We start from the raw sequence: 24,972 nt of genomic DNA, 5'->3' as shown, positions 1-24,972 counted from the left end.
TGGGGCACACAGAGGGTGTCATACATCTCTGCATGCCGGGCAGCCTGCTGGGCTGCAGTTGGAGCTGGGGACAAACACATAATCCTCCACAAATAATTAGAGCAGAAAACACTTCTAATCTCCGTTAGTCTGGTTGTGTTATTAGATCTAATAATAAACCGGACGTGAAAAACCCCTCCTCATCCATTTTAATTCGGACTGCGGCAGACATCTCTTCACCTGGAACTGTTCGGCTGCTCTGCTCGGAAACTGGTGTTCCCCCTTCCCTCTGTTTTGATTTCCCCACGTCCCCCAGCCCGGCTCCAGGCCCCTCGCCCCGCTCGGTCCCTCCACAGCTCAGACAGCCCTGTGGCTGCTGTAGCTACAGCTCAGAGCCCTGGCGATGAATGCCGGGACCCGGGCGCCGTTATTTATCGCACACGTTTAACGTAGACACGCGGGTCCTTACAAACTCCCCACCGCCCCGGGGCCGCACCGCGCCGCTTCAGGGCCGGCCGCTTAGCGCGGTCGCTATGGCAACAACGGCCGCCGGCGGGCGCGTCTCCGCCCGCCTCGAGGCGCCGGCAGCGGGCGGCTGTCGGGGCTCCGCGCTACTTCGGCGGAGGACGGGCGCGGTAAGGAGGCGGCGGGCGGGCTCTGGGGCCGTGGGGCAGCCGGCTGTCCGCGCGGGCTCTTTCCGCGGGGGTCTCGGAGGCTGCGAGAGGTGTTGCCGCGGTCGCCGTGCCCTTCCCGCCGCCCCGCGAGAGAGCGGAGCCGCGAAGGCGACCAACGCGGCGCCGAGGGCTGCGGGAGGCCTTGAGGCGATGCGGGACGCGGGTGAGCCGCCTGCAGAGTTGGGGAAAGTGGGAGCGCTGTGCCTCGCACCGGCTTTCTTCCTCGGTTCTTCGAAGCGCGGGCTCGGCTGCGCGGTAGAAAGTTGTGAGCGGCCGGAGGGGCTTTCAAACAGCGTTGAGGCGCCGGCTGGGCGGCACGCAGCGCGCCCCTCAGGCGGGCTCGACCTCGGAGCAGCCCCAGAGCAGCGCTGCGAGCGCAGCCGCCGTCCCTCGTCACGCGGCTAATCCGCACCCGGTGTGGTTTGCCGTGCCTGAGCGGAGGGCCCCGCTTCGCGCCGCGCCGTCCTGTGGGCTCCGCCGTGGGTCCGTCCGTCTGTCCTGACGAGCAGCGGAGCCGGAGGTGAGCGGGGCGGGGCTGTGGGGCATCTCTGCGGTCCGGGACTAACCGTCAGCTAACGCAGGCCTGTGCTGCTGCTGCTGGTGACTTCTGGAGAAAGGCTGAAGTTTTTGCACTGTACGCTTAGTGTTCGGGTGCTGATCTTCTGTGTGTGTTTTAAGTGATTTCTATCGCGAGGACCGAACCTGAACTCAGGTTTTTGTGTTCTTCTGACCAGGGAGAACTCCCCCGTGGTTTGAATGTGGTGCACTGAGGCAGAGTGAGACTCGGAGGCTGTCCTTTAGGTATTCCTTATGATGGACGCTGTAACCCAGGCACGGTACTCAGTAGGAACTTCACAGTGTCTCTTAAATCGTGCTCTGGCCTTATGATGCAGTGAGCTACTCTTGCTTTTCGTAGCAGAATCTGTCCTCTGTCTGAATGGAGAATGCGCATCTTGCCCACCTGTTTTCACAGCACTTAGTCTGGTCTGTGGCACAATATATGAATTAAAAGGAAAGTACTCAGTGGATGTGGCAACAGGTACAGTGTGCTTTTGGGTTTGAGCTTCAAGCTCTCCTTTTGTGTAATGCTGTAGTTATATGTGTCTGCACTGAATAACGCTTGAGAACTCCACAGTTTGTGACACAACTGTCTGCTTAGAATCACGGAATGGCTTGGGTTGGAAGGGACCTCAAGAATCATTGCATAACAACCCCTGCTGCAGGATGGGTTGCCAACTCCTAGAATGAGCACCAGTTCAGCTCCCCAGGGCCCCTATTCAACCTAGCCTTCAACACCTTCAGGGATGAGGCATCCACAGCCCCTCTGGGCAGCTTTGCCAGAGCCTCGTCACTCTCTGTGAAAAACTTCCCTGACAGTGCATCTGATGCCTGTTGCTGCTTTATTACAGCAGTTTGTGGTTGATGTAATATTAATGACGGGAAAGCTGTGTGCCTCTATTCCTTTCTGAACTCTCACTTACATGTCTCATGAAAAGCACTTCATGCCCCTCTGCTCTCACTGGAAACCCGACTTTGTAGTCTGCAGAGATCAAAGTAAGATATGGAGCTGAAGGAGTGTTTGATCTATCACTGCAAGATAGCTGTATCTGAGGAAAAATACAGGAGTTTTAATAACAGGTTGGGCAAACAGAGAAAATCCGTGTGTGTTTTAACTTCCTGGCATCAGTAGGTTTAAGTCACAGTTTAGGATAAGTTGCAAATGACAGAGTGTTTTTGTGGTCTGTATTAGAAAACATGGTTTAAAGCGTGAGTGGGAATTTGGCATGAACGTAGCCCTCGTTTATAGCAGATGGAACTCATTTGCTCTGATAAGAAGTCAAACTGTAAAATGCTACTGTGCTTTGTAAGCAGATTTGAGTTACACCCACCCTTTTTCTTCTGCAGATAACAGGAAGATTATCTTCTGTAGAGTCCCTGCCATTAGTGGAGCTTTAGGCTATTGGGCTGTTCCTCCGCTTTTTCTTTAAGATCTGTAGACTGGATTTTCATCTGAAGTTAATCAACACAGCTCCTTTATTTCAGGGAGGTAAATCTGTTTTACATTAGTCCAGCTTTACCGAAGATTATGAAGCTGTACGAGGTTAGATCAGCTTCCTTTTCTCTGCGTGTTTTTACTAGCGATTGAAAAATACCTTATTCATAGCTGAGCTCAGAGCCCAGTTGATGCTGTATTCTTCTTTCTTCACCCCTCTCGTCAAGACACAGACATAAAATGTACCAGATACTTGCTTTCTAGAAGACCGAAGCTTTAAAAATGGACTAAAAACTACACAAATGCAGGGCAGGTGAAAGCAGTTTTTAATGTGCTCTCCGTAGTAATGAATTTCATTTTAAAAAGGTTTTTTGTTGGCTTGTTTCTTGTTTTATTATTTGTTTTCTTTTTGAAAGCCACCAGCTCTAGTAACGTGACATAACCGTGTGTACCATGACCACTGGGGTGTTTTCAAAAGGCCAATCAAGCTTTCTTACAGAACTGAGCCTGCATGCAGAATGGCAGCATGTTTCTCGCATACTTTGAGGAGTGCTTGTCATAGTAGCAGTAGCAGAACTGCCAGCCTGCAGTGGGCTGGTTGGGCCCACAGGCATCACTGAGCATTGCAGAAGTGCCTGCTGGGTGCCAGAGTGCCCTGCTCCAGTCAGCTCACACTGCTGTGACGCTCTTCTTGTCCTTAAGCACCTGCAGTCGTGAATTTTAATAAGAAATATTCTTAAAGTCTTGACTCGATCCAGCCCTTCAGAATGCCCTGCCACTAGAAACAGGGACATGGCTTTGGGAATATTTTAACCACTGTGAAAGTTGTCTACAAATATCTCATGTCCATCAAAATGAGGCCGGCTGTGCTGATAAAGCAAAACACACTTTCTCTTGCCGTGATCTATATGCAATCCCCCAGGTGTCCCCAGGAGTTCACTCTCTTTATTCTGCAGGTCAGAATGAGGAATGATGTTGCATTATGATCATGATGTTTGCATTGCTGATAAGTTTCTTGATTGAAAAGCTCTATGTACTGCTTCAGCATTAATTGCCTCATAGCGACTTTGGCAGATAGATGTGGGTTCTCTGTCTCAGCTTATAATAATTTCCACTGAGATTACAATCACACAACATGTAGCTGTAAACACGTACCTTCCCATGTCTTTAAACAATAAGAGAGACTCAGCCAGATAGGAAATAGGGTTCTTTGGGCCTTGCTAAAGTAAAAGTCTTTGTGTAGAGGATACTGATAAGTAACCCTCCATAAAAGTCATAGAGAAGAGAGGGTAGGGTTTCTTATACAATGCTATGGTAGTCTATATTAATAAAACTAGGAAAGCATGGCAGCAGTTTCTTAATTAGAACTTACTGAGATTGTTTGTTTAGAGCAAAATTGAATTGTCATTTTCACAGGAGAAACAGTGTGGGGTTCATCCGTAGTGCTTGCTCTGCTAATGGTGTCTCCCATTAAATCTTTACCAAAGAAGCAAATGAAAACCAGTTATTGTAATATGCTCAACAGGGTCACATCTCCTGACTTCCCTGTGGCTGCATTTCTCTTGAGAAATCTGATTATGGACAGAGTTTGTAGATGGAGCTTGTCTCTCTTCTTGTAGACATCATTTTCCATGCTTGTTACTGTCTGATCCGGAACACGTGGAGCAAGGCTGAGTTGGTTTACTGTACATGGGCAAATCCTGTCTCTGCTGTCTGACTTTTGCAGCAAGGATCCACCACCCACAGGATGGGGGGAAGGTATTTCCCAGCTCCTAAGCCTGGTCTGTTGGTATACTTTGCCTGGGTGACAGCGGATTTCCTAGACTATCTATAGCCAGCTGAGTGACAACGTTTCCATTGACGTCACTCAACTCTGGATTAGGCTCCTGCTCATCCAGCCCCTTACATCTTTTCTCCCTCTGCTCAGACACAGCTGTCATACCCTATGATTACTGGGAGTCACTGGGTGTTCTTGGTAGTACTCCTGGACTGACAGGCTGCAAAGGAGAGTTATCAAACTGAAAACACATGTGTATAGAAAGCAAAGCTCCTTTTTTTCCTAAGTATTAATTTCTCACCCTCTGCCTATTCCTTTACTGTCTGAGAGGGCTTTGGAAGCTGAGAACCAAGAGAAAATGCAGTGAAAATGAAATACACTTCTGAATAAATAAAATTCCCTACAAGGTAAACAGGTCCTGCTGATTGACTCATGGCTTACCAGAAAGCAGCCCGGCGTAACAGGTCTTAGCAGGTGGTGATCTCACCTGCAAGAGCCTGAAGGAGAGCTGATAGCTGCCAGGTTATATGAACAGCCTCCATCTGGCAGAAGTGTAGCCAGAGATCAAGCTATGGAAATAATCTCTTTCACACTAAAAGAGCGAGGAGAATCTGAAATCCTGTTATAGGGAGGAGAGGAACCAAAGAAAGAATGACAACTCTGATACTTCTGCTGATTCTTTGGCATGTTCACTGGAGCAAGCAGACAAAGTTGCATGGGGAGATATGGGAAAAGGTAGAGAAGTGGAAGATGGGAAAAACTGTAAAGTCTGAGGGAAGGAGAGAAATGCAGGAATTGCTGCCTATGTGGGGAACAAAAATGAGATCTGGGGAGGCATAAAGCTTCTTAAAAGGTAAAAGGAAACTTCTACCTAAAAAAAGTGTCAGAAGTACTTACTAACCATCACTGTACATTGAGGAAAACCATCAGATGCTTTGTTAAGGAAAGGAAAGAGAGGTATTCCAGGCTTCGGTGTAACTTAAGGATAATTTATGCTTAAAATCCTGCGAGGTGTTTGGACTGAATTGTAATCAAGGTTTGGCTGGTAGTGGAGCCTGTGAGGCAAAAGCTTTGAAACGTGTAACTGCTTCTGGAGTGGAGCTTTTACAAACTACGGGTTCCCATTTATACATCAGGTTCCAGGACAGCCTTTTAGAAGGAACCAGCAAACTGACTGACTGTGCAACAGGAAGGTCTGTGTTTAGATGGAGCAGTGCCCCTTGCTTTCTTGTAATAATTCTAACATGAAATGCTTGCAAAGTGTAAATTTGTCCTTTTCTCCAGTAAGGACAGGCTGAAACTTTTGCCATCCTCTGGTTTTCTACATCCTGCCAATGGTCCTTTAAGTCTTTCTAATAGGAAAGCTGTATTGAGTCATGTAATGATTAGCCTTCATGTGAACTTTAAATTGAAAACAGCAGCTACAATTAATGGAGCCCATGCTGTCTGCTGCAGGCTGCAAAGACCAGTAGTGGAAAGTGTGGAGACTTGTCAAGCCTGCTAAATAGAGATGGCCAGTTTCCAGCTCTCAAAAGGAGGAGGTGATGGATGAGAGATGGGGAAGGAAACAATCTCAGACAAACAAGGCTCCCTTAGGAACAGGCAGCACAAGCTGCCACTGTGCACAAAACACTTGCATAAGATTTTTCTTCGTTGGAGAACTGGCCATTTCAGCTATGGGTGAAACGCTTTCCTTTCTTTATATTGATCTCAGGTGGCAGCAGATTTTTCAAATAAGTGTGGGAGATGAGTGCAAGGCCCATTCAGAGCCGGTAGTATCCCCGCTTCCGTGCTACCTCTGTTCTCTTTCAAAAGCAAATCTGTCTGTGATCAGTGCTTTATGCAAGCTATGGGATACTGCAGAGGTTGGATTCAGCAGGCCTTGCTCAAGCAAAATATGCAAACTACTTTTCTAGCTGATTGCCTTCTGCTATAGAATGCAAGGCAAAACAGATCTCAAGCACAACTACTTTGTTTGAGGGAGACCTGTGAGGAGAAGCAAAAGGATAAAGGCAGTAGGGATGCTCCAGCACCATGTGAAAGCCAGGTAACATAGAACCAATAGCGTAGGATTTCCCTCATCAAGTCCATGTGCAAGTGAAAATAATAACGGTACATTACATGGTTAGATACCTGTTAAAGCTGATAATAAATGGCAGTTGTCACATAAGCTGAAAAAACCCTGAGATTTTACAATCTATTATAACAACTTGGAGTCTGTGGTGCTGCTCTCTTTTGCTAGCAGAGAGCATGCTTTTGTGGCACAGAAGGGGCGATAAAACCTATGAAAAGGCTTTAAGGATATTCACCCTTATAATTTGTACTGGTGAGTGGAGGTGACCACATAGCAAGATCCAGATGTGTTAGGGTGATGAGATATGGAGCTGAAACTGTCAGCATACCACTTCCACACTGAGTTCATTCATGTGGCTGGGGCAAGTAAGCAGCAGCAGTGCTGATGTGAGAGCAGGAGCAGGTTGCCAGCTGGAGTCACCCGTGCTGAAAGCAAAGGAAGGGACCGCTTGCTCCTCCTCTAGAGCACAGAAATTAGATAGGAACAGGAGTACTTCCAGCAAGTGCTGCCTATGAGTGGTATCGTGAAGAAAGTCACAGCTGCTACTCCGGAGTGAAAAGCAGCCACTGTAGTGATCCCTCATGTGTAAGCACTGCAAATTAGTACAGACACTTATGCTTATACAGCCCCAGAGGAATATGTGCTGCCTTACACATCTAGGTAGCCAGATCTATGCCCTGTGGAAGCTTTCAGCCCTTATACGTCTTCTTTCTGAAGAAGCCTGCAGCTGGCAGTGAGAGGAAAGATACTGGGCTAGAGAAACTTGTCCTTTGTTGCATTTTGGTGACCATTCTGATTTTAATGATGTTTTAATGATGCCTAAGCATCAGGCTCTGAGATCACTTCAAACTCAGGACACAGTACAGACCGTCCAGGTTTTTAGAGCATTGTTCTTTAATGTTGTGACTTATGAACATTCTTGAAAGAGAGCAAGGCTACATTATAGCAAGCAATAAAGGTGTGGAAGCAGCTCAAGCAGCCCTCACATCCAGTGCAGAGGATGATGCCTTTTTGGCACTGAAGGCAGAATCCTGTTGAGCATTGCTCTTCTAGGAAGTCTGAAAACTCCCATCTCAGCTGTAATGAGAATGCAGGATAATCACAGGCTTCTGGCAGTTTGCAATTGACTGAAGGCCCCAATGTGGCAACTTAAAAGCTTATTTTTCTCTTTTATGTCTGTTTCTCTTATCAGAAAAAGTTTTCTCAGGCCCTGCAGAATCAGGCTCTTATGTTAACACCTGACACTTTGTCCTGATTGAGTTGCAGCCAGGAGGAGCCTCTTGGTAATCCAGCTGCAAGCATGATTTGTGCCACCTCTTCTCCTTGGAGGCTAATAGAAGGGAGCAGCAAGGCAAGCATGCTGCAAGAAGAAACAGATGCTATTTTACTCCTGTTCAGGTCTCTGGTGACTGCTTTGAACTCCATTTTGTTTAAGTAAAAATACATTTGTTAATAACTTTGTTCCGTGCATTATCTTTGCAAAGTGACTACACAAAAGGGAGTTAATTCCATCATTCACAGAGTTGACTGGTGCAGCTTGTTTTGCATTCTAAGTGCTGCGTAACTTCCCAGCAGCAGAAATCTCTCAGATAGAAGTAATAACAGTTTAAACCTTGGTATGCTGCCACTTTGCTCTCAGCCCAGCCTCAGCTCCTTTGGCACTGGTGGTGTGTGCCTGAGTTGTGCTCTTCTGGCAGAACTGGTAGTTGGACTTCTGCTCATAGGTGATGGTGTAGCCTCTCTCACTGTGCACAGTAACTCACTAAGTAACATCTAAAGCTCTGCCTGGCCTTGCGATGAATGCAACCGTTGCTTTTGCCAGCAGGAAGTACAGATGAACTGTATCACTTCTGCTATCTACCCAAGTTACCTTTTCTCAGCTGCCTCTGAGGATCCACTGTTGGCTAGCACATGGATCCCACAGTGCCCATATCCTTCCAGCTTCTTGTGCTGAGTTTTTGTATGTAGGGACCTGCTCTCCCACGGGGGTTCAGGCAGGCAAGGCCTAGTCCCTGTTCTTCTGTGGACAGGAGAATGCTTCCCCTGCCTATCAGTGGGAGTAAGGTATCCCATAACTTGACTTCAGATATAGGAATTGTGCCTGTAATTTTAATTATGTGGTGACTGACAGACAGACTCTACACAAGTTGGCTGCCACAGGTGAGGTTTCTCAAGGTAGTCAGCAATGAATAGTTTCTCTAAGTGGCTAATCCAGTAGTACTTGCAGGTGAACAATGGATTTGAGGGATGTGTGGGGGTGAAAGTTCCTGTCTGAGCTGTGTTGATAATGGCACTGTTCTTTCTCTCTCCTTCCCTACCCCCAGTTTGCTCCCAGTGAAGACACAGGGCACTATGTCACTGGCATCCTGGTTCAGGTGGAATGAGCCCCCAAATCGGATTTCCCAGAGAAACCCCACAGAGATGGTGGTTGAGACGCTAATGATGGAGCTGAGCTGGCAGATCAAGCAGGCAGAGAAGCAGCAGCGGGAGCGGGAGAATGAGTATCGCAAGATCAAGACCGGGGTGGACTACGGCTGGCTGGTCAGCTATCCAAAGCAGAGCTATGATATCAGCCCAGGAGAAAGGCTGCAGCTGGAGGATATGTGTGCCAGAATACATCCCTCATACTGTGGGCCTGTCATACTCAGGTACAGTAAAAGATCTGATGACCCAGACCTTCCCTTTCCCTCTCTCTTTATGTTGTGTGAGGGGGGGGGGCAAGAGTTGTTAGGACCAACAGAAGCAAGACTTAGGCATTCTGTATCCAGGGTTGTGTTGTGGCGGTGTCTCTGTGGGAGAAGAAAGACAGAATGTTTAAAGTCAGTTCAATGTGGTATCATTTTCTCCGGAAAGCCATTTCCCTCTGAGTGGCTTGAGCACTGTATGTTCCTTACCAGCCAGATAAACTTTATCTTGCCTGATTTTGCTGCAGTTTCAGTGTTGTGACGACTTTTGCTTCGGTCTTTAGAATCTTTGAATAAGCAACCTTTAAAAGGATTACTGGATGTGTGTGCCTCTATTTGCAGTAGGGCCAACTTCAAAGCCAGGTCAGGTTTCTGAGGCCTTATCCTGTCCATTGTTGAATATCTCCCAAGGGTGGAGATTCCTCAGCCTCTGAACAACATGCTTTAGTATTTATCCACTCTAATTTGACACTTCCTTCCTTGATTTAAGCTGTGCAGAAGCTTTACCAAGGCACTTGCTCCAATGGTATCCAGACTAGCCAAAAGGTGCTATTGTATTTTTTAGTCTGAGTCATTCCTTCCCAGAAAAAGGAAGGAGTGCGTGACTATTCTTGCAGGTAGAGCAGGCATTTGCCTTGAACAGCTAGGTGGTGCTTCTGCCTTCTGTGATGTAGGCTCTTGCACTTGCTGGTGAGCCTTCCAAGTGATTCTGGACACTGGATTGCTCACTGCTGGTTAAGCAACCTTTTGTGAGAACGGCTTTGGAACTAGAGCTAACCTACCTAACTGCACCACACAGAGAATAATAATATCTATATGCATCAATCAAGAACTCTGCGTCCCACCTTTAAACAAGGAGATGTACCAAGTTGGCTAACATTTGTGCAAAATGTTAATTTGCTAAAATATTTTACGTAATCACTACATGTAGAAATTGATTTAAAAAGGGGGAAAAAAAAACAAAGCAAAGCAAAAGGAGGAGCTGGTTGGTGGAATTCATCATGTTTGAAGTGAGCTGTGACACAGCTGTAGTGGTATCCAAACTGGAAGGGAAGGAGGTAACTTTTTGCTTTTTCTTCCCTTTTGAGAGGTCTGGTCTAGATTAAGCCCTCTCACTTAGCACAGTGCAAGTGAGGAGCAATGACACTGAAGCCCCATGGAATCAAAGTGAAGTTGTGAGATGGGCCTTTATAATCCTCCTCCCCTGTCTCACCATGTTTTTCATTTGGAATTAGAAGCACAGTCCTGGCAGGCCACACACACTGAGGTGCTGAGCACTATGCAAGTTTCTCACTGCACGTGCCTTCACCTTTCTTCCCTTGAATCTACAGCTCTGGTACTGGTGCTGTAAGAGGGCTGGAGTCACTGGCCCACTGACATACGACCCTTCTTGCTTGGGTCTGAACCTTGAAACAAGTGGGTGCAGGGCTTTGGCTATTGCAAAGATTGCTGTGGTAGCAGAATCAAAGACTTGAGTTCACTCAGTAGTAGTGAAAGTTTGCTGGTGACAGACTTGCCTTGTATAACTTTAAGCTATGCTGTAAACAAATCACTGCAAGCTCCTTGGGGTGCTGAGTAATTTTCAACATCCCCAGGGCCACTGAGCAAGGTTGTGGCAAACAGGTATTTCCATGAGAGCCACTGGAGCTGGGAGGCCTCAAGGTTCATAACTTCAGAAGAGCATCAGGCTGTGACATACACCATTTGCTTAGTATTTATTTTTATTTTTAACTGAGGCAGATGACGCAAGACACTTTGTTTTCCCCTTGATTTCAGTATAACTTGTAGAGGTTGTTCAATCTCATTCAGTATTCAGCATGCCTTTAACTGGAGGTAAACATGTTTAACAGCGTTGTCAAATTGTGTGTGTGTAATAAAAAAAATCACGAAGTCATCCTCATAAAAGGCCTCTTTTAAGTTACTGTGATAAACTGTAACAAACTGCATTATGGTATAATTCAAGAAGTGCTGTGTTTTGTTTGTTCCATGCTATGGAGTTTGTATGGGTAGCAAAGCCACGTGGAAGGAAATAAAATAGAGGACTGTATGCCTTAATTGTTTCAAATCAGTGGTTGAGGAAGGAATGTCGTGGCCATAAAAATGGCGGAACTGGAGTGGGTCAAAGGTCTGTTTGATCTATGAGCAATCGACTGGCATCTGTCTAAAGAAAACAAATGAGCCAAGCAGATACACTATGGGTGGTATCTTGTGTCTAGCTGCTGACTTACTGTGCCTTGTCACTTGGAGATTTGTGGAGCCCCAAGTGGTACTTCTGTCCATAACTGCCCTACGTGGCTTTTTCTTTAGGTTGTTCTTTTTATTTTGGATTTGAATACATAAGCTTCTCCTATCTGTGGTGGAGTTCCACATCTGAATTATAACTTTGATGTGGAAAAATGTATTTTGCTTGTCTTAAACTATCACCTTCTGGTTTAATTTGATAACTACTTCCTGTGTTGGAAAAGCAAACAGTTGACTCCTTCTTCTCTGCCTTCTGAGAGGCCAGAAAATGGAAGAGTAGGGCTTGCCATGTTAGGAGCTGAGAATGTGCAAGAGAAAGGAGTATGGAGCCTAACTAGAAGACAGCTGTAACTGGACTAATTCTCCTTTCAGAAGGTGAGATAGATTTGAAATCCTAATAACTTGTCCCCAGACTATCTGGGATAGCTATCATAGCTAGGACTTCGACTGGAATCTCCTAACTTTCAAGTATGTATTTGAATCACTGCACTTCTGATGTTTCTCCCTGAAATACCTTGTAACTTCATAATATGTAGCGACTTCCACCCCCCCAAAAAAAAAAAGAAAAATCTCCAAACTTAGATCTGGAAATTCAGCTGCTGCGCGTGTGCCTTGCGGAAGCCCTTGATTCTGTTTCCTGATCCCTTCATTTTACACATTTGAAGAACTGAAGTTCTTTTGGATGGAGCTTCAAAGCAAGCAGATACCTAAATAACACAGGTAGTTCCAGTCCTGCACCGAGGGTGTTGGTTTCGTTTGTGTCATGCAGGCTCTCCTTCGTGAGATTCGGGCTAAGCCACAACAAAACACTTTTAGATGAGTTGTCAGAGATGTCCCTTTGTTCTTCAAAGGCCTCACTGATTGTCCGGATTGCCTTTTTGTGTGGCTACAGTCACATCTACTGAGAGGCAGAGCTCTTATCTCTTTGGATGTGGAGGAGATTAGAAAGGAGCTCTTCTTAAGATGGAGGGGTTTTTTCAGATTCAGTTTGTCTGTTCTGTAAAAGCTAATTTGAGTCCGTAGAAACTTTTATTTCAGCCTCTTGAAATTTTCTTAAGATTCAAATACACTTCAAATACTTCTTCTGCAGCTGGAGACTCTGATTTACCTCGTACAAATAAAGCTTTGCGTTCACGCGTGACTTTAACTGTAGGTTACTGGGTTGGAGATGGCTCACACAACTTAAACCACAAAGCCATCTGAAAGGAAGTGACAGTGATTTTTTGGTAAGGCCCTATGTGCCCAGCTGCCATGACTGAACAAAATGAGCAGACTAATAGCTTGCTCATTCAGAATGCTAGGTTTTCACCATCTCTACTCAGAGCTGTACTTCTAATCAGAGCTGGTTGCTGTCTGTTTCATTGCCTTTGGGAAAAGTGAAACTGCCAGATTCTGCCCGGAGAGAATCAAACAACAACAAAAAGTATAGTATAGAAAAGCAAAGCCTCATTTTGGTGATCTGAGGTTGTTAATAGCACAGGGTTAGGACTGTAATTTTCTAAGGATTATCTATAGCAGAAGCTGACTTCAGAGTAAGCTTGAATGTAAGACGAATGACTACAGTCAGAAATGTGTTAGTTTACAATGACCTTCTTTGGTTTGAAGATTTATAGGACTCCAGAGTAGAAGTTAGTGTGAATGGCAGAGACCTTTGTGAGTCAAGCAACCTTCTCTATCAAAGCCGTTCACAGCTTCATAGCAGCACCAGAAATCTTGCCCAACATAAAGATTCAGGGGTCAGTAGCCGATTATTAGCACTAAGTACCCCACATTTGTTGTGAATGACTGAATCGACTGAGAACTCCCCAGTCTGGACAGGTGCTCAGGAACACCTTCACTATAAGCATACTGTTTAAGTACACCAACTTCTACTGGATTTAACAGGTCTTTAAACTTCAAGCTTTATTTAGGAAACCTATTTAACAGACCTACAGAATAAGGTAGGCAGGTTGGCCAAGCGTAGCCATTCTTAAAAATCTTGTGGTTATATGAGGAAACCAAAGGGTCACAACCTAAATTTGTTTGGACTGTGATGAAAGCACAGCCTGCTCTACTGAGCATGTTCATGTCTCTGTGCACGTAATGTGCTCCTTAGGCTTCTGTGGTGGCTTAAGGTGACTTCTGTTGGTAGTCACGTCTTAAGGTGTTTACAGTAAACACCTGTCATATATTACAGGTTAGCTACTAGTATTATCACCTTAACTCATTTCACAAATAAGATAGATAGGTATACTTTTCAGATGAGTAAGGAAACACTGTTGGCGGCATTCTAGATATCGCTGCACAGTTGCTGGGTTTGAAACTATTTCACGCAAAGCTGTGAAGGCATTAACTCATGCTAGAAGATAGGTAAGGTTTGTGCAAGGTTGTGTGCTTGGTTCTGCTAAACAGCTTTGTGTGGAGTTTGTATCACAGTAATGGCATGCAGGATATAAGCCCACATTCCTTGATTCCAGTGGCTTAACTGGCTTTATGTGCTGTGTGTTTTGTGCGTAGAGCAGACTGCTGATCAACCAGCATTGCAACTGGCTTTCACTGGTATTTAGGGAGGATGGCTTCAGCTGTGTGTGAGTGGCTGCAGTAAACATCACCTACCTTCCAATACATGGATTCATTTAGCTAGATCTTAGCCTGATAAACTGCTCATCCTTTCTGCTGGAAAGTGCTTGTAGCTCACATGCCTTTTGAACTTTATGCATCAACTCTCCCTTACACAAACATGCTGGTCCTGGAGTTAGGTGGGCATTAATAACGGGACAGGGTTTGTCTTACTGTGGAGGGAGAAAAAAGCTCTCCTTCCCCTCTCCATCTGAATGACAGTGGCTTTTCTTTGGGTGACTGGCAGACAGCCTTTGGAATTGTTTTCTGTTTGGTTTTTAAACAACCTCAAAAACCTGAGGCAACGCTAAGGTCTTCTGGGTGCACAACTGCCAATACAAAGAAAAGAGAATGTACTGGTGGATAGATATACTATGACAGCATTGCTCTTTAATATACACATAAAGATAAAACAGAATGACTCATTCAGTTCACCTTTGCAATAAAAGACCTTGGAAGATGCTTTCTCCAGTAAAATAATAATGTTCTGAAGACTGAGGTTTCGATGGACTCATCTGTCTAAACTTCTGACTAGGATAAAGGGAGGAGTGTATTTATTGTGAGAACCGTATTTGTGGATCTTTGATAATGCAACTAAAGTTCCTTCTCAGAAGGCCGAAAGATGTGTATGACAAGGTGAGGGCAAATGGCTTTAAGCTGGAAGAGGGAAGACTTGGACTAGATATCAGAAAGAAATTCTTTACTGTGAGGGTGGTGAAACACTGGCACAGGTTGCCCAGAGAGGCTCCCTGGAAGCAATCAAGGCCAGTCTGGATGGGGCTGTGAGCAACCTGGCCTAGAGGGATGTGTATGTGTATGGGATGGCCCATAGCAGGGGGGCTGGAACTAGATGGTCTTAAAAGTACCTCCCGACCCAAACCATTCTATGTTTCTGTGTTTGCAATATATAGCAAATCTCTGTTCTCACTGTTAGGTGATAACCCTTACGAATGCAGGTGGTGATGATGAGGGTGAGGGAGATTAGAAATACATCCTAAGCAAATGCAATAGTGAAGAAATATCTCTTTGACTTTGGTAGCTGGTCATTTGGTATCCTGAAAGTGACTGGTAGTTCTGATGATACTGAATTTCCTAAGCAGTGTGCAATGCTGGTGTCCCTACAGTTGTACATGTAGCCGTCAATACTTGCTATGAGAGAACAAGCACTGAAATATCTGTGTTACAGCGTGATGTCAGGATAGGTGTCCACTACCAGGCCTTCACTGCAAAAATCAAACGCGTAAACACACAAATAATCTTTCAGTTACATCTTTGGCTTTCCTTCTGCCCTTAATATCTTGAGTACCATTGGGTACCATCATACACAGTTCTGCAGTATGTTTAACTCTCTCTTATGTTCCTAGGGATGACCAAAAAAACCCTAAGGCAAGATTTTACTCTGTCAACTGCTGTCTTATTAGGTTTATTTAAATACATTCCCGCTGTTTTCCATCATCTCTCAGTTCTGTTATAGGGAAACATTAAAATGCTTGCAGATACTGCATATTTGAACTTGCATTAGGTATAACCACCTGGATTTTAGTAAAGTAATAATAGTTTAGCTCTATTTGCAGATAAAATCTTCATGTTAAGAACTGAATATTATCAGAAGAGTAGCCATGTTACCATCTCTCATAAACATGTGCTCTTACAGAAGAACAAGAATATCTATGCAACCAGTCTGTGAGCCATGGGAGTGGCTCGTGTGCTGTCTGGAATGGGGACCAGTCACCCAACAAGGTGTCCAGAACAGAACATTCTCTTATTGCTTCAGCCAGGGACTGACTCAGTGGCTTCACAAAAACTACCACGCTCTGCATCTCATCTTCCCCACCTGCATAAGAAACAGTGATCGTTTTTCACTTTCCTCATATTAAGCTGGCTTAGTAAATGTCAAGAAATCATTCTGTGCTCTTTGCTGAGAAGACACTGGAGCAGTTCAGAGTTGCTTAATTAGGTACAGTGTTGTGCTTCCAATCAAGACGTTATCAGCTCAGGCACTGTTATCTTACAGAAATCCATTGGAACTTAAATATTAAGAAATGATTGGACATGTAACAAAGAGTTTTACTGGGTAAGAGTTTGTCCAGTGGCCACTAGGTCGTGTTGTGGAAAAAGCAGGATTTGAAAAATGAGAAATCTAGTGGGACTTTCTGTAACATATCCTCAGCTGCTGATAAGCAGCAGCTCCGAGATTACTTGAGTAAGTGTTTGTATGTGGACAATCACAGTTAATCAGCAGTGATGAGGATATTTTCCACAAACTTGTCTGAGCACATTGTTTAAGCTACTGATAGCAGAGTTCTGATTTAATAGGTGCTGTGTGAAAAGATCATTTCCTTCTGTTTCCAAGATGCCACCCTCTAGCTTTGTTTGGTGCACCCTATTATTTCTGGTGCTTATGAGAAATAGTGATTCATTGCTTCCTTACATTCTCTGACTTTCTCATGATTTTAGAGACTTCAAGCATATTTTTATGGCTCCTCTGTGTTATTGTTCCCTTCAATGCAGGGAGTCCCATTTTGTGAGAGCACAAGTTCCAAGCTTAGCACTGTGACTTGGCAGCAATCCCTAATTTGATGTTTTTAATCAAAGCTGTGCCTTGACTGTGCTTTCAGATTCCGGCAACTCATTGCTGAATACGAACCAGAAGTGCAGGAAGTCTCTCGACTCTTCCGCTCTGTTCTGCAGGAAGCTGTTGAGAAGATCAAAGAGGAAGAAGACGCCAAGAAGCTCGCCAAGCAATGGAACACAAAGAACAAAACCAGCCTCTCCTTAACAACGTTTAAGTCCAGGTCCAAGATTTCCCCGTTCATCAGTGACATCAAGACCATCTCTGAAGATGTAGAGCGGGGCACCCAGCCCACCAGGAGGGTTTGGAGCATGCCAGAATTCCGGAATGCCAAGGATTACTGACTCTGTACTGAACAAGGTTTTTAAACAGTGATCTCTCCAAACCCCAGTTAACCCTTTTTTTAGCTCTACCATTTCTTCTTTGTTCCAGCTTTCTCTTACTGTCTGCCTCTCTCAGAAGCTGTGTCCATAGTAACTGCTGCTGATGCCCACAAAATGTGACAATTTATTACCACACATGCTAGCTTTTCCTTTAATTTAGTAGTATTCACTGACTTTAATTGCAAGGCTCACTTACTTTCTCATTTGTATTCCTGCTTTTATTTATTTTATTGGTGGAAAATGAATTAGTTTTGTGATATCTCTCTTTTTCTTTTCCCTTTCCCCTCAGCCTGGATGGAGTTACCTACTAAAACTATTGGCCCAAGCTAGTGAGAGCTGCTGGGTGAATGCAAGAAGGTCCATTTACATGAGAAAGGCTTGCAGGATCAGGCCTGTGAACTAGGGCTAGTATCTCAGTCAGAACTGAACATCTTTTTCCAACTAACAACCTTCCTCAGTGCTGCAGGAGATGCAGGTAAACCCAGTGCTGCTCTCGAGTGCTGCTCTTGAGTAGCAATCCAGCTCAAGCAAAGCAGACTAAAACTTTCTGAGATGGAAGTCTAACCCAATTGCACAGCATGCTCAGGTTACTTGGGTATTTTCTCTTATGCAGGCAGAGCCCCTGAACCTTGTGCCTGCAGAGCAGATAGAAATGTAACACTGTTGTGGGTGGATACATCAGTTCTGTGTCAAAAGCTCTTCTTGGTCCTGTGTTCTATGTTAATGAGGTAAGTGCTATACCCTGCGTCCCAGTAATAAGTAAGTCACTGGGCTGAAATTAATGTTTATGACTAAGTCTGAAAGAGTACTGAGGGATAGTATCAACAAAGGGTGAAGGGAATCAGCATTCATCTACTGCACTCTGTACAGCTTGGAGTTGAGATCATGTCAATAAGCTGTTGTTGTGAATGGCTGAAGGGCTCTGGTAGATGAAGGTCCATTCCCTCACTCATCTCTCATGAATGCTCTGAGTATTGCAGGCTGCTGGCCAGTGAGTTGATACTATTAGAGAAGAATCTTTAATGAAAACTGAATAGCTTGTAGGCCAGCACAGTTCTGCTGAGACCTCAAGTAAACAAGAAAATACCAGTGAGGAAAAGCTACTGAGGCCCTAAGTCAGCATCCACAGGGAAAACTCTTACCAGGAAAAGAAAGAGAACATCATGCTGTAAAAATCATTGTTCCAGTAGAGAGAAGCCAAAGACTAAGATGCTTTCTGGTGACCAGCAGGAGCTGAGAAAGGAAGATAGGGATCTCCCCCTGTGACTGGCTTTTGGGGAATCATCCCCACTGGGATATAGCCTCCTGGAAGACGCTGTATAGCTTTGTTGTTCTTTTGCCTGTTTCCAACTCTTTTCCCCAGGGATTTTTGCAACAGCATGTGGGTACTACAGCCAAAATGAAATCCTTTGAAGCTATGCCAACCCTGGGAACAGTTCCAGCACATGAAATATATCCTAGAGTAGAAATGTGCAGTTTCTTCCAGAGCTGGGAGATCATAGCATGAAAACAAAGATCAAGTTCAAATCCTTAACAGCTCTCTAAGAGTGTGGAATTCTGGCGCTCTCTCACTCTCCTCTGGGCTAGCTAAGACTAAACACAAGGCTGTAGCATCCAGCCCCTTTGTGAACACTGCTGCAGAGGATTGCTTTTAATAAAAAAAACTCAGGGCTTCCAGATAGACCACCCAGTTTAGGACTGGCTACTTCAGCTCCAGGTCAACAGGGGAGAGATTAAAGCCTTCTGACAGTCAACTTGGTGTTTTTCAGCTCTATGTCCTTGTGAAGTAGTGTGACTGTGTATATGAAGTACAACAAAAGCTTGATGTATTTAGCATAGCCTTAGTGTCATGGTTGTGGTCATGGTGACACCTTAGGTATCTAGAAGTTTTGTGATCCCTAGTAAGATGTCACCATCTAAAAAAACAAAACTATTTGGAAAAAAGTTAAACTTTTAAAAATATATTTGCAAAGCACTATATTTGTTGCACTGAAGGCTGAGATGGGGTCATAAACTCCATGCTACAATTTTGTAGCCAATTTTTTGTACTCAAGTTTTATTTTAACGCCTTCGGTACTGGCTGTTTTGATGCACTATTTGATAAACTGCTGGGAGAGAAGGGACATTCTGATACTGACGTAAAACTGTTTGCTACAGTACAGTGTCTGTAATGTGCTCACTCTATCAAAAGGAAAATCAGGAGTAACTAACTTCCTTGCACAAATGTATAAAGCCAATGAAATCACCTGAAGATTGTTCACAATGTTATCACAGCATCCTGTGATCACATTGTATCCTTCATTAAGAACCTCTAGCTAGCAGATACCACTCTTGTTTTACAGTCAGTGGAGGGAGACAAATCTGACCTTTGGTCAAAGCCATATACATGAGGGCCAGGTGGTGATGGTACCTGTGACAGCTATCTAGCCTCAGTTTACCCACCACTTTTAATTCCATGGTAAAATATAATCCAAACTTTCATATAGTACCACTTTCTCCCTGTACCTCTTCTGCAAGTTACACTGGGCTCACAGAACAATCTGATGATGAAGGGATATTCAGGTACAAATCTAGCCATCTAGTACTCTGAAAAACAAGCACTATGCTCACCTATAGCCAGCGACTTGGAGACTGACTGCAACTTTTTGTGCAGTGTATGCACCAGCAAGTACTGAAGCAGAGCTCAGGAGGTGCTTTGGACGCTCAACTCTTGCACTGTGCTTGTAACACTTGTTTTTCTTAGGAACTGTAGACTGAATTAAATGATTCTTTGGTCGCTGCATGCAGCAACAAGTAACTACTCATTTCTGCCTTATCCTAATTCCATGTTTTGTGCGACTGAATTAGAATTTGAGACGATTAAATCAGGAGCGTGCAACTCCTGGTTGTCCCTTACCTACCGAGCTATGCTCCACATACCTGAGTAGATGCAGTGGGCAAACTAGATTGCATCTGGATTAAGCAAACCTAAATCATCTGTTGCAGCTGACTCACAGGTTTGCAGACCATGAAACAGGACTAATAAATCCTCCTAACGCTTGCACAGTGTGAACATTAAGTCCTTACTGACAACCGTTTTGCTCTATACAGCTCTGCTTCTCCTGGACTGCACTGCCTACTAGTGTAGAAAAGCATTCCTACACAACTCAGATGAGACTGTTCTGTTATTAACCACTCTAGAGAGAGACCAGTGATTTAACTCCCAAAGAAGAATGAAAAGTGAAATAGCAGCACGACACCAGTAACGAACAACTAAGTAAACTGAACAAGAATAATTCCAAATCCTCATTCTTTCAAAACTGAACAAAGACTTCAGGGTCAGCCTAGAGCATTGCTGTTGCCCCATCAGAGGTAGTGTTATGCTGTCCAAAGGATATTGTTACACTCAGGAAAAAGCAATCAGAGATCACTTTTATTACACATGCTAACACATGTCAACACCACTACAGCAGCTCAGGTGTGTGGCTTGGCTTCAAGGGCTGAAACACTTCTCAGAGTCACTACTCGCCCAAGAAAGAAAATGCAGCTCTGCTCCTACAGCCTAGTCTGGCCCACAGGCTGTCATGGCCAACAAAGATGTGCAGGAGGAAACTCTTCACCTCTATCAGCATACAGCTCAGACAGCTGTCGCACCTTGGGGAACTGGAGTATGCTTCACAGGAAATACCTGTCTACTGAGATTGCACTGTTTATGTATTTCATCATGGAACCATAGAGAATTAAAGCAAAGCTATGAAATATAAAACAAATTTTTGTAATTGTTGTTAATTAAAGAAGCAATCTGTCCACATCTAGCCAAACATATGAGCCATTCTGGTTCTCCACTGCACACTGTGCATGTATTGAAGGAAGAAGGCAAGAATGGTAGACAGCAAGGCTAAACAACAAAACATCCTCTCCACCAGGTGCAAGTGCAGCCACTTGCTTTCTGCCTCGCTACCTCTTCAAACAGATCCCAAGAGGTAAGGTGATAAATAGCTAGGATTAAACGACTGCAGAAGTCTGAAGTTCTCTGAAGCTAAGTGGTTTACAGATACAACCTTTAAATCTTCATCAGTGTGCTTCCAAGCACGTCTTACATTTATCAGTATTGCCACAACATGAGGAAAAAAAAAGAACGAATGTTTTGTCACCAGATACTTGTGAGTCAACTCACTCTTATCAGTCCTACATACTGGAACCCTTTAATATTAGTGTACAGCCCCAGATGGCTCAGGGCTCCCTGCACTATGCATTCACATGGAAAGCATGCAACAGTTAAACAAGAGGAAGCTCATTGAAGCATGGACTACATTGATCAGCAAATTGCAGAGATCAGAAAGATGAGTGTTTCCAAAAGGGAGCTCCGGGAATAAACTGAAGTAAGTGGTCGAGATACTGAGTACAGCAGAAGGCTTAAGTCATTCCTTCCCTAAAGCTGTGCAAAGAAACTAGGGGACAAGTGATGTCTCTGTCTTGTTGCCTACAATCCTTCCCCAGAGCATTGCTACAGGCTGTTCCCACAACTGTGGATGGCTGGGTCTTGCCCAGGAGACTATTTCAATATTCCTAAATTAAATTCACCGCTCAGAGGAGGATAAGCTACACAGTGTGAGCTAGTTTTGCTAAAAAAAGCATTCTGGGAAGTACAGGACTGTGTGAGTCAGCACCTTTTTGGTTGTGCCCTGCAACAGAGAAAGGGCTCTGAAACTTCACTGAGTTCCACCCACCTGTGCCAGGCACAGACATCACAGTCCGGGAGCCTGCCTCTTGCTGGTACTGCCTTCCATGCTGTGGCTCTCTGCACAAGGGGCCTCTTGTTCCCTCTGTGTGATCAGGCAAGCTGTGTTTCAAGCTGGCTCACATCAGGAAGACAGTACTGACCCCAAGAGGTGGGCTGCAGGGCCAGGTCTCCTATGACTGGTGTGTGTTTTCTGTGCAGTTGCTGCGTAAAAATACTCTCAAACTGAATCTTTGCAGGAAGAGATCTTAATAAACATGACAGACAGCCAAAGAGAAAAGCTACAAGAACAACAGTGAAATATGGTGGTGGTTCATGAACATCTGTGTACAGTACACTCCATCAAACTCCTAAGGTCCTGACTGGATAAGCAGATTACAGTTTGTCAGCTGTTATGGTCACAATTACATGTTGCCTCCGCCAAATAAATCTAACCAGCCCCAGTGGATGATACGGCACAACTGTGGGGAAAGAGAAATGCATTATCTAAAATGCAGTATCCACTCTCAGAATATTGTAATTGTAATTGTATTGTTATTCTAATACCTATTTAGTGATTATAACACTATATTCTCAGGGGCTTCTAATGAGTCGAGGTCCATGTACAGTACTTCTTCCAGCCTTATTATTCTGCAGTATCAGGGTGCCTAAAGCAGCAGACCACACATGGTTTAGTGTGGACAGGTTAAATAATCAGATGGAGAACAAAACAGTGCAAGAAAAATACCCCTCTTTCCATTTGGGTGTTATTCTGACACTGGAAGCCTAAAATTATTTAGCAAGTGGAAGAGCACAGAGCCATTTCTGCAGAACTCAGCTGTTCCTGTAAGGATGGTGCAAGAGCACCCAATCCTCCCAGGTCCCTCCTGGCTCTCAGCAGTTTGCTCCCTTTGCACGCAGCTACTCAGAAGTTCCAAGCTTTCTTCTGCCTTCTGTACAGGAAAAGCAGCAGGACAGAGTGTGATCTGTTCAAAGCACAGCCAGGAGGAGGAAATGGAGAAAGACTGGATTATATTCATAGGACAGCAGGATACGTGCGCCATAAGCAACACATCTTTGCAGGCTAATTAGAGGGCTTCAGAATTAGTGCAAAGCCAGCGTCCAAAAGGAGAAAAACAAAAAAGCCCTGTATGAGGCAGTGCAGATGGACAGCAATGCCACCTGCTGGCCCATTCTAAGCAGTGATCAACAGCAAACACACAGGAACTTTCAAACCCTGCCTTTCCCGACAAATACCACTTCCTCACTCTTCTGCTGCCTTTCTCTCATATCACTGTCATGCAGAGAACAGCACGTGAACAAAACATAAGCTATGTTAGCACCTGAATGGAAAACAGCACCAGCAGTTGGCATGCTGGTACCAGTTGTCTTCTTAACACTCTGTACCTCTGCCACCAGCGTACATTTATCAGGATGGATATTAGCAGTGCTCTTCACACTGCTTACAGAGTATCAAAGCATGCTTCCTCCCACCAGTGCTGCATCCTGCTCTCCCTGCAGAAAACACTAGATGCTTCCTATTCCTCGTGAATCACACCTTAAGGCCAAAAATGAGCAAGTAGAAAAAAATTACTGCTCTCAAGAGCCAAAGAAATCACGGTCTCTGAACTGGACAATAATTTTGGTGAGTCATTTTGTTCAGAGATGGAAGGCTGGGCTGGGTGTCTGCTGATAATTCTAAACAGCAGCTCTTAGAAGGGCTCATTCCCTACAGCTTCAAATGTAATCAAGTAACTGGCCCATGGGATGTGCTGGTGTGCTCAGAACCTCACAGCTCTCAGAAGAACCCACTGCCATGAAAACCCAGCCATTTCACAGTGTGCCCAAAGAGAGCTGGACTTGAGAGCTGAGCAACAGTTTAGAAAACCTGTTTCTAAAAGAGCACAAAGCCCAGGAGGACTGACACGTACAGCAAGCCGTGTCAGAGCTCCATCCAGTGGTCACCGGGGCAGGTTCAGCCAGCCCTCGACTGACCCTAGGTCAAATTACTTCAGCCTCTCTGACTTTTGGCACTCCTCTGCATTTAGAGCTCTCTCCTCCTAGCTGCAGAGGGAAATGCTCTGACATGTCCGGGAAGCCCATACAATCCTGCAGCACGAAATGTCCAAGTACATCAAAACGGCACAATTTGCCTAAGCTGAACCACACTCAGCACTGAAGAGATCAAAACTGCACGCCCTACCCAGCACTGTTCAACACAGGCATGCGGTTCCAAGCTTAAGTGGTATTTCTGACTGTTTTGTCATTTTCATCTCAGTATATTTTGCACAAAGGAGGCAAGTTCAGGCAAATCATAAACGAGTGACAAAGGACTGCACTGCTCATGAGAACTGGCTGAATCACTTACTTAACTGAATCAAGTAATTATTCTTTCAAGTTTGGATTCCCTGAGAAGAGAAACTTAAGAAACTGCTCTATCCTCTCCCCAAACCTTTCGAGCCTACTATCAACTGTAGTTACTGGGGAGGGACCTTTAGAAATGTCAAGGTCCCTTCCCTGTTTGCTCACATTTGCTCACTAGACCCAGGAATTCCAAATGAGCATCCCTCCATGGGACAGACAAAAGCCACACAGCATTATGTACCTGCACACACAAATGGTAGTATTGGGGAGGTGGAAAGGGCTTGAAGAGCACAGGGAAGAAGATGCAAGGGGCCAAGTCTTACCAGTTCTGCTGCTAGTGGCATATTAGGTGAGAACACCTGAAAAGCAGGATGCTGACAAGGAGGAAGGGCATGGCAGCAGCAGTTCAGAGAATGTATGTTCTACCAGTCTGCTCCAACAATGATTTCTGTTTCAGAATTTCAGAAAACGGATGCGATAGGGAGCACTGTTACACATAAGATGCATGCTTCACGTCTGAAAGATTCCAATTATTTCACTTTTTAACTAGAATCTCAACTTGTACAGCCAGGTAAGCCCCAGAATCCCCTCCCTCCGTCCACTGTCTCGTGCATTTCCATTATTCCAGACTTCATCTTTCCCTACAATAACCACTTTTTGCAGACCAGGAAGCAAGGCTGTCTATCAGGTTGACATCCCATGCTGTTACATGGTTTCCATGCAGATTTCTAGATCTGCATCTGTTTCCTTACTATCCCAACCTTCACACGTAGTTCTGTCTCTGCACAACAGAAATTTGAAGCAGCATGGCACTACAGTGATTCTGGCTGCTGGGGCCTATGCTTACTGGTACAGCTGGAATCTGTTGGCCAGCTCCAAAGAGCAGCCTCAAAAACACTCGGTTCTACCAAGCTGCATGCAGAGCAGATGAACA

General features: G+C 44.8%; 1 protein-coding gene across 2 annotated transcripts; it reads left to right on the top strand.

The window, feature by feature from the left end:
- The first annotated feature begins 533 nt into the window (after positions 1-533).
- On the top strand, positions 534-20,770 carry RD3 (RD3 regulator of GUCY2D). 2 transcript variants are annotated; one of them, XM_072332932.1, is made up of 3 exons: positions 534-614; positions 8,822-9,145; positions 16,639-20,770. In XM_072332932.1, the coding sequence occupies exons 2-3, from the start codon at positions 8,850-8,852 to the stop codon at positions 16,934-16,936; spliced, it is 594 nt and encodes a 197-aa protein (XP_072189033.1). In that variant the 5' UTR covers positions 534-614; positions 8,822-8,849; the 3' UTR covers positions 16,937-20,770. The 2 variants fall into 2 exon arrangements, with proteins under 2 accessions (XP_072189033.1, XP_072189034.1); XM_072332933.1 differs by lacking the exon at positions 534-614 and adding an exon at positions 982-1,173 and having other exon boundaries at positions 16,639-20,710.
- Positions 20,771-24,972: the final 4,202 nt, after the last annotated feature.

Source organism: Excalfactoria chinensis, chromosome 3 (assembly GCF_039878825.1).
Source record: "Excalfactoria chinensis isolate bCotChi1 chromosome 3, bCotChi1.hap2, whole genome shotgun sequence".
Lineage (NCBI taxonomy): Eukaryota > Metazoa > Chordata > Aves > Galliformes > Phasianidae > Excalfactoria > Excalfactoria chinensis.
This window is presented reverse-complemented; position numbering and strand designations above follow the sequence as displayed.

Excerpts from the sequence above, each read along its gene's own strand:
- RD3 (XM_072332932.1), top strand. The coding sequence starts at position 8,850 with ATGTCACTGGCATCCTGGTTCAGGTGGAATGAGCCCCCAAATCGGATT. Across the intron at positions 9,146-16,638 it reads TGTGGGCCTGTCATACTCAG|ATTCCGGCAACTCATTGCTG; the intron begins GTACAGTAAAAG and ends CTGTGCTTTCAG.